General features: G+C 35.3%; 1 protein-coding gene across 4 annotated transcripts in view; it reads left to right on the top strand.

The window, feature by feature from the left end:
• The window catches only part of GRIK2 (glutamate ionotropic receptor kainate type subunit 2), a 654115-nt gene that overhangs the window by 528353 nt on the left and 116632 nt on the right, over window positions 1-9130 (top strand). For 3 of the 4 annotated variants that reach the window (XM_058566570.1, XM_058566566.1, XM_058566567.1), the window contains exon 13: window positions 1584-1801. In XM_058566570.1, coding sequence (XP_058422553.1) covers window positions 1584-1801 — 218 coding nt within the window. Of the gene's footprint in view, window positions 1-1583; window positions 1802-9130 lie in introns of those variants that run through there. The other variant, XM_058566568.1, reaches the window with a different exon arrangement.

Below are 9130 nucleotides of genomic sequence, written 5' to 3'. Positions count from 1 at the left end.
GTAAGATATGAACTTGTGGTAATTGGGCCGTTTTTGTCGAGTGTCTCCACTGTTCTTTTCTTTCCCAGTCTTGTTTGACTTTATTGGTGGTGGTGTTCAAAAAAAAAAAAAAACATGTAGAGTGGGCAGCAAAGCTGCTGATCATCTTGGGAGTATTTTAGTGTTTCGGTGTCCGAGTGTGTGTCTGACAGGGCCTAGGAGCAACTACATCAGAAAGGTACTTTTCTGTTTTTTTCCTTACAGAGTGGTAGGCAGAGTCTGGAGCTGGAGTTGGCTGTCATGTCCAAGTCTGTCTGCTTTTAAAATTTTGTTTGTTTCAAATTGCAAGGGTAAGATGAACTGCAGCGTAAGATGGGCTGTTTTGATATAGTCATGATACTACTTCTTTTCAATGTTAACATGAATAATTTGTTTATTTTTCATTCCATCTAAAGATGAGTTACCTTACTGCATCAGTGATTATATTAAAGATACGACTATAAAAGAAATCAGCAAATGGAGTCCATCTTTGCTTCATTCCATTTTACTCAAACCCTATTAAAATTAAGTAATTTGTAGCCAAAGCTTTCTTGATTATAGATTCAAAATGATTAAAAGTGAATAGTAATATATTATATATATCCATAAACTCAGTATACTTTTCTTATAAAAAAATCACACATGCTGATATATATTCATTTCAACATTAAGGCTATAATGTATATAATGTAAATAATGTATTAAAACTATGACTCCATTTTAAAATTGTTAGAATTTTCTTTTATACTGTAAATTAATTAAAATTAATAATAATCAAAAGTGAAATGTAATTCTTGGATCCCATTCTCTTATTAATACCATGAGCAGGCAACTCCAGCCATGTGTATTATAAATATACTTATGAAATTTTTGTGTATGTGTAAAAATAAATTTGTGACAACTTAACTATTTATTCTTATTTTGATTTCCCTCATTGAGGCTAACTATAGGGATGGGAGACATTTGTTTATATATAAAGAAATAATTTACTGCCTTATTTTAAAATAAAAACTGGACTAAAACCCCACATCTCAAGGAATGTAAGTAATTGAAATTACTGTATTTTTATAGAACATTACTTTTTTAAATGGCAAGATAGACAAGATTTCTGAGCTTTACGCACATGAGAAATGAAACTTCACATAAAGCTTGTTAAGAAATGGATCAGAATGTATGTTAGATCATTTCTTCTAAAACCCACATAACTAACAAGAATATGAAAGACTATACATGTGGTTTATAAACTGGAGATATTTTTTTCTCCCTTCTAATGCTATTTTTATAAAGGTTATTCACTCAGTAATATTTGTTCCTTTGCACTGACTCAGGTAGAACTTGAGTCTCCCGCCTCTAGACTTAAATACAGAGTCCTCGGAGACTGCCTGTTATCTGAAATTAGCCTCTGCTTTCCCAATGGTTGTTGCTTGCTTACTAAAAAAACATGTAAATCTATGATTTAAGCTTTTATTACACAATGATTCCGTTCTGCCACCGTGACCAAAAGTACCTGACTGCTGATCAAATTCTCTGTATTCGTTTCACCTTTTTCCCCCAATCTCTATTAGGTTCTGAGCTCATGCCCAAAGCACTCTCCACCAGGATAGTGGGAGGCATTTGGTGGTTTTTCACACTTATCATCATTTCTTCGTATACTGCTAACTTAGCAGCCTTTCTAACAGTGGAGCGCATGGAATCCCCTATTGACTCTGCTGATGATTTAGCTAAACAAACCAAGATAGAGTACGGTGCAGTGGAGGATGGCGCAACCATGACGTTTTTCAAGGTAAGTCCTACTGGTTATCTAAATTTATGTATTAAATGATAGACTGCAAACAAACCTCTCTCTGTTAGTGAATATAAGGATGTAGCAATACCATTATTTGTGCAGAATAATGAATAGCATATACCTCAGGGGATGGAGAGGTAAATAACTTAATATATGGCCATCAGGGCAGAACATTTTAATACATGCAAATGGCAAAGAGTTTTGCTTTACAACTATTCCATTTTTTGTTTGGAGGAGAATCTGCCCAAAGGTAACATTTTTTTCCCCCAACAAGGTTTTATCTTTGACTGTAAAAGGAGATTAATATATTTATTAAAAATTGAACAGTAGTAGATTCAGACTCTACAAGGCTTGATTATTTCCAGAAGAACAGAATGATTACATGTAAGAATATTTTCCATACATACACTTCTTTCTGTTAAGATGAGACAAGGTTTACTTGTTCAGAAGCCTACTGAAAAAGAAGGGAAATAAGGGCTGGTATAAACAAGCAGAAACAGTTCTTGATATCTATACATCTATCCATCTAATATTTTGGGAGGCATAGATTCTGAAAATGGGCCACCCCGCTGAACTTGCAATGGTTTCCAGTGGGACAGTTCTGTGGAACATTTAAATGGAAAGTGTGCTTGTGCCAAGTTGCAGGTTTATAGAGTGCCTTGCCCTCCTCCTTATTGTTCCTCTCTTCTTACTACAGCTGATGTCACTGGCCCAGAGTAGACCAAATGGGGAGATTCCACGTTAGCGAGTCAGTATCACTTCGTAACTCCTTTCGTATTTTACCAAGTATTTTTATATTCTTTGTAGGTTGGGCAAATTTTTAAGCATTGGATTTTTTTTTCTTCACTGGTTACACAAATGCAATTTGCAGTTCAAATGTTCAGTAGAAGTGGTAGATTTTTTTTTAAATAAGTGACTCAAGCTATAAAATAAATTCTTTCATCAAACATTTATCAAGTACCTATTGAATACCAGAAATTGCACTACACGTTGGGTATTCTAGAGCAAATAACATCTAGTTCTTACTTTCAAGGAGATTATAGTTTAGTTGGAGATACAGAAGACTAAATCAACAATCGTAGAATGAGGTTTTATGTGACTTAAAACAGCAATTTTGCCAAATAATTATGTAATTTTCTTTGTAAAAGCTCTTACAAAACTAAATCAGCTTCTTTTTCTGGAGTTCTGGAGGACACCAAATATCCAAAGAATGAGATGGATTTGATTGTTTAGTCAAATCTATATAATTCTTAAAATTTAATTATTTTCAAAGTATCTCATATGGCTAGATTAAAACTTGGATGCATATTTTACATTTAATTGGAAAATCATTATTATTTAATCAAATTTATTGAATAACCAAGTATGAGCAAAGCATTATGATCAGTATGGTGCTATTTGACTATACTAATTGCAATTGATCAATTTTCTCCAATTGAATATTTAGAATTAATAGAGATTCCTTTTCTTATGAAACTTTTTTTTTAAAGAAATCAGCTGTTGAAAATGCTAAATGCACATTGTCAGTGTCAATAACTTTGCAGGGAGTCAATATGTGATGCATTTAAATTATTATAAAATCCAAAGGACTTTTGAAGTTGAGTTTGTAAAATCACACAAAGTACCTAATGCAAGTGATTTGATACTAGAAGTGATTATTTCTATTTCACGAATACTTCAGAGTTTTAATTTCATTTTTATTTTTCAGAAGACAAATATCTTAAGTTTCAAAGCTGTTATATACCATGAGCTTTGAATTTGAAAAAATTCTCTTTTTTTCTCATCTTTAAGCTTATTTTACCCCTTTTTTGTTTTTCCCATCTTCAGTTCTTTCTTTTTCATCTTCTTTTTTTTTTAGTTCACTTGCTCTCTGCAGTGTCATTTTTGCCTACCTTCCCTTTCCCTTGCTGCTGACTTTTCTTTTTACTCTTTCATCTCTTGTTTTTCTCTCTCTCACACAAGGATGCCTCTAGCACCCAGAGGAAATTGACATGAAACAACTTTCTGTTTCTAACAGCACAAACTTTCTTTCTGTATAATTGAAGCTCTCTGGAATGTATACTAGTCACAATAAAAACCACACAGTGATAATCACTAAGTTGACAATTACCTTATGTTAAAAACTTTATCACCTGCTGAATTCTTACTGTTGAAATTAGAAAAAAAAAAAGAATTTTAAAGGATACATTAAATGTTGATTTTCCTTTAGCTATTTTAGTGAAGCCCTGAATGATACTAATTTCAACCTCATATTTTGGCTCGTTAAACTACATGCTTATACCACCCATGGATATGGAATTAAAAAAAAAAATTCCCTAGAAATCTGGAAGTGAAGCAATTGCATGCGCATTTTGCAACTCTAGGGTGAACTAGGGACTATTGTGTGTAGTCTATTTAAATTTGATACCATTCTTTTATTTCTTAATTAACAGCAATGTATACAAACACTCTAGGAAGCACCCTTAAGGCATTGATTTCTAAAGGAATTTCCATCTTGTTTTTACTAATTTAACAAGACCCTGCTGTTAGATGATTGTTCTGGAATGCTCAGTTCCAGAAAGTTATTTTAAAGAACGATATAGTTTTGTTACTACAAGCAAGAAGAGCTGGCTCAAGATACCTAGCCTTAAAGGGGGTAAGTCCTCAGTATTGTAAAAACACAGAGTTTTATAGCCATTCTGCAACATTAGATAATTCCTTTTCCAAAGAAGATGCTTGACTCTGTTCATTGAGCTGATCTCAAGAAGATCTCTTTCTTCTTTTCTCCTGCAGGCATTACACTCCACACTCATTCTTCCCAGGGATAGATGTAAAGCCATTAACTGGCAAAATAACTCAAAATTGAGCAGATGGTGGTTCTTTGTTGTTATTCCACATAAATAGTAGAAAACTGTATGGCATCACCAATATGATCTTAATCATATTTAGATAATAAAATAGTTGAGGGCCCAGGGATTTTATTGGAAAACAATAAAGGAGGAGTCAAAACCTCCTAGGAATCTGGGAACTTGTTGTAGTAGAACTGAAATCTCGCCCCAGGGCTGAATATTACACAAAATGTTACCAAGCAGCAAGCACTTTCTTTTCTCCCTGAAGTATAAAGATTAGGAGAATGAATACATATAGATTACATGCTCAAAAGAACTCAACTAGAGCCTGTAGGTGTTAAGATCTCTTCTGAGAATCCCTATATTGTCAGAGTGAGTCGTGTGTTTTACAAAATGATGCTGAATCACTTTGTTTCTATGCAACCCATGACTCAGGTTCTCTAATTTCTACAAATTCTCTCTCTGGGCTTGGTCTACGTGGAATCTCTGGCTTTGCAATGTGTACTAATATAAGTCTCTTCTTCCAAAAAAGATGGGATGAAAGGAGATACATGTCCTCTTTTATGCTTATTAAAAAAAAAATTCTGCGGGGCCAGCCCGGTGGCGCAAGTGGTTAAGTGCGCACGTTCTGCTGCGGCGGCCCGGGGTTCGCCGGTTCGGATCCCGGGTGCGCACCAACGCACCGCTTGGTAAGCCATGCTGTGGCGGCGTCCCATATAAAGTAGAGGAAGATGGGCATGGATGTTAGCCCAGGGCCAGTCTTCCTCAGCAAAAAGGGAGGAGGATTGGCATTGGATGTTAGCTCAGGGCTGGTCCTCCTCACAAAAAAAAAAAAAAAATTCTGCTGCATATTAAAAAGACATTTAAATGGTATCAAATATCTAATGTAAATCACTTAATACTCCAGAGAACATAGAGTCTACAATTTAGAATAGTAGTTAGGAGTGGAAAAAACTGTGGAATCAGAGAAATCTGAGCTTAATTCCTGGCTCCACCACCTATCGGCTATATTTAGATAAGAAACTTGCCCTTCTAATCCTCTGATTCTTCATCTCTGAATTGGAATGACTAACAGGACCAGTCTCACAATATTTTTTGAATATGAAGTGAAGAGCTCTACGTGACATGCTAAGCACCTAGTAAAAGCTGGATAGGTGTTATATATTAGCATTGCTAGAATACATGGCTAATTTTAAAAATTCAGAATTTAGAATGATTTTAAACATAGTCAAGTAAATTATGTTTCCATGACCCACAAGTGGATAAATAATTTTTAAATAGATTGAAAAAGAGATCACACCATGTTTATCTAATTTAAATGGCTTCATTATGAACTTCTGATTATTGTTGTCCTGAAAAAGGAATTTTAATTTGATAAATGAAATAAATCTTTGGGGCAGTTTTTAGAAGCTCTTTTCTAGACTGTATTTTGAGATAGTATATTGAGGTGCATTAACAATTCTTTGGGGAATTTATGCCAAATCGTAGGTAAAAGGAACTTTAAAAAATACATAATATAAAAAAATATTCATTCTTAGTTTTAACTTTTTTTAACCCAATGATTATGATGTCCTGCTTTAACCAGTTTCACCATGCATCCTATGTGCTCAATCATATCATATGGATGTTCAGTTGTACAATATCAAGTTTTTATTCAATAAATACTTACTGATCGTCTCTTATGTGGCAGGAATTGTGTTAAATCTTAGACATATACCCTACATCTCCAGGCACCTCCCAACACCTGTCCACTCTGCCTCCTATATATCTTTCTGTTTCCTTTACTGCTAACCTGGTTCAAAAATTTTTTTTTAAATTTTTATGTATTTATTTTTCCCCCAAAGCCCCAGTAGATAGTTGTATGTCATAGCTGCACATCCTTCTAGTTGCTGTATGTGGGACGCGGCCTCAGCATGGCCGGAGAAGCGGTGCGTTGGTGCGTGCCCAGGATCCTAACCCGGGCCGTCGGCAGCGGAGCGCGCGCACTTAACCGCTAAGCCACGGGGCCGGCCCACTACTAACCTGGTTCAGACTAGTGTCATCTCTATCCAGGGTTTTGCAGTAACCATCTAACTTTTCTTTTTCCCAATTTTGTCCCTGTTGTTCTCTATGCTGCTACCAGAGTGACTTAAAGCCTTCCAAAGCTACCCTCTTCCATTTGCTTTAGGATAAGAACCTAGCTCCTTAGCAGGTTTACAAGACAACATGGTCTGGCTTCTTATTTTTTAGCCTCTTGCTCTCACTTTCCAAACTCCAGCCAAACAGGTTAGATTTTAGTCCCGTGTTGTATCACAAGTACATAATGCACCTCCTTCTCCAATGCCTGTTATGCTTTTTTTTTCCATCCCTGTCCTCCCCTACCAATCTAATTGGTTATATTTTCTTTATTCCTTAGACCCTAATTCATACTTTAATTATTCCAGGCAAATTTTTCTGATCCTTCCTCTATCCAAATCTACCCAGTCTGGGAAAGGTACTCTTTCTTTATATTCTCTGATCGCTTTTGACTTCAGTTATCATTAACCTATCACCACAAACTGTATTTGCTTGGTTCCTCTGTTTCCACACCACACTGCAGCAGGGGGACAGGGGTCTATATTCACACTTGGATCTCTATTCATGGATATCTATGGATATCTGTCTATATTCATATCTATATTCACACTTGGATCTATGAATATCTATATTCACACTTGGATCTAGTCCCCAGCACAGACTTTGCATATGGTTTGGGCTTTATTAGTCATCAATTGCCATAATAATGTTTCTTAACAAGCAACCAAAAACTCTTAGTGGCATGAAACATAAACCTTTCTTTAAGTTACAAGTCAGCTATCCTACTCATAGAAATTCGGAGGCCCAGAGGCTTGTCAATATTTTGAACAGATTCCATTTCTACTCATGAGGGTGACAGTGCTTTTGCAATACCATTTCTGCTAAACCTTTGTGGCCTTTAAATGTATCCAGTTGAGTCTGTCTGTAATCTAAAAACCACACCCACAGTTCTCTTTTAAGAGGTGCTGCCCACTCTCTAAACTTAATCATTGCTACTTTGGGCTAGAAACTCTTGATCCGGAGGAGAAAATCTACAAGCCACTGATTTAGCTTTTTCAGAGATCTTAAGAAAGTACCTCAAGGCAACATGCTTAATTTGATCTTTATTTAAGGGCTGACGCCATGTTGAAACAATTTTGAGAACTTTTACTGGCTTAAGACACTGAAGATTAGAAACACTTTTATTACCCATCCAAGCAAGTTCTAACTCCTCTATATCACCTCTAAATTCTGTTTGCAAACTACCCAGTTCTTTTAAATTATTTCTTCTTCCTCCTCCTCCTCCTCTTTGTGGTTGTTCTTATTGTTAATATTCTGTCTCTTTCTTGTGCTGTCTTATCCTATGTCGCTAAAAGTAAACAACTGATACCTTGAATATTTTGTCGTTTTGTCTGGATATTTATTTATCCAAGTCCAAAAGATTATTAGTGCATTTTCTATCTTCCAAGTTACTACAAGACATACTTTAAAAATATTATTTCCCCTTATATCCACAGATTCTCATTTTCCTAGCCACCTCTAATGATTTCATTGTCATTTGCTATGTGTGCCCTAAGTATTTAGGTTTTCTTTATGGCAGCAACTCACTTCTTTTACCAAATTCTGTACAGTTATCTATTAACACAATGAATGTTGCATTTACTGATGGAACACCTATGGGTTTTAGTTAGAATGTGATTATTTTCAAAATTTTGCGATTCTGTAGAGAGCTAAAAGATTTCTTCAAAATATCTAGCCCTCTATGGCCTTTCCATTTTGTAATCTTGGGTTAAAAGTCAATTTATTTGGAATTGTAGGTTATGGTGTTGGGAATGCAAGCAAGTGGATTAATTCATCTTGAGGGGGGAGTTTTGTCTTTGATATCTAGCAACAAAGACTTGTTTTGTATTCTTTATGCATAGTCCCCTCTTTAGGAAAACTCAAAGTACAGCTCATTAATCTTCACAGCAACCCATAAGGAAAGTAGGAAGCAATTATCATTATGCTCATTTAACAGATGAGGAAACTGGGCCATGGAGAGGTTAAGTGACTTATTAATTATGAAAGCAATAACCAACGAACTCATAGTATCAACAATAAAAGTAATAGCCAAAGATATCATGGGATAACCATCATTACTCAGAAGAGCTAAGTGCATTAGTCATTTTGGCTCACCCACATGACCTCAACAGTTTGATCATATTAAGTTTCTAAGCATTTGCCTTATGCCATTGAGGCAGATACAGCTATAACATGTTCTTTATACTCTGCTGCTTATTCTGAGCTTATCAGTTCAGTGGTCTTCTAAAATTAAATTATGCTGAGGTGACAGTATAGGTTTTTAAGCCTGAATTGCTCTTGTGGCATGCCTGTAATGATTTTTTGAAAGCTTGAGTGATTTTTGATTCTTAAATACCAAAAGAACATAAGTCATTTTTGAGCTGAGGGATAGAATGTAGAAATC

This window comes from Diceros bicornis, chromosome 23 (genome assembly GCF_020826845.1).
Source record: "Diceros bicornis minor isolate mBicDic1 chromosome 23, mDicBic1.mat.cur, whole genome shotgun sequence".
NCBI classification, from domain to species: Eukaryota; Metazoa; Chordata; class Mammalia; order Perissodactyla; family Rhinocerotidae; genus Diceros; species Diceros bicornis.
Note: the sequence above shows the minus strand (reverse complement) of the source record. Positions and strands in the feature narration are given on the sequence as shown.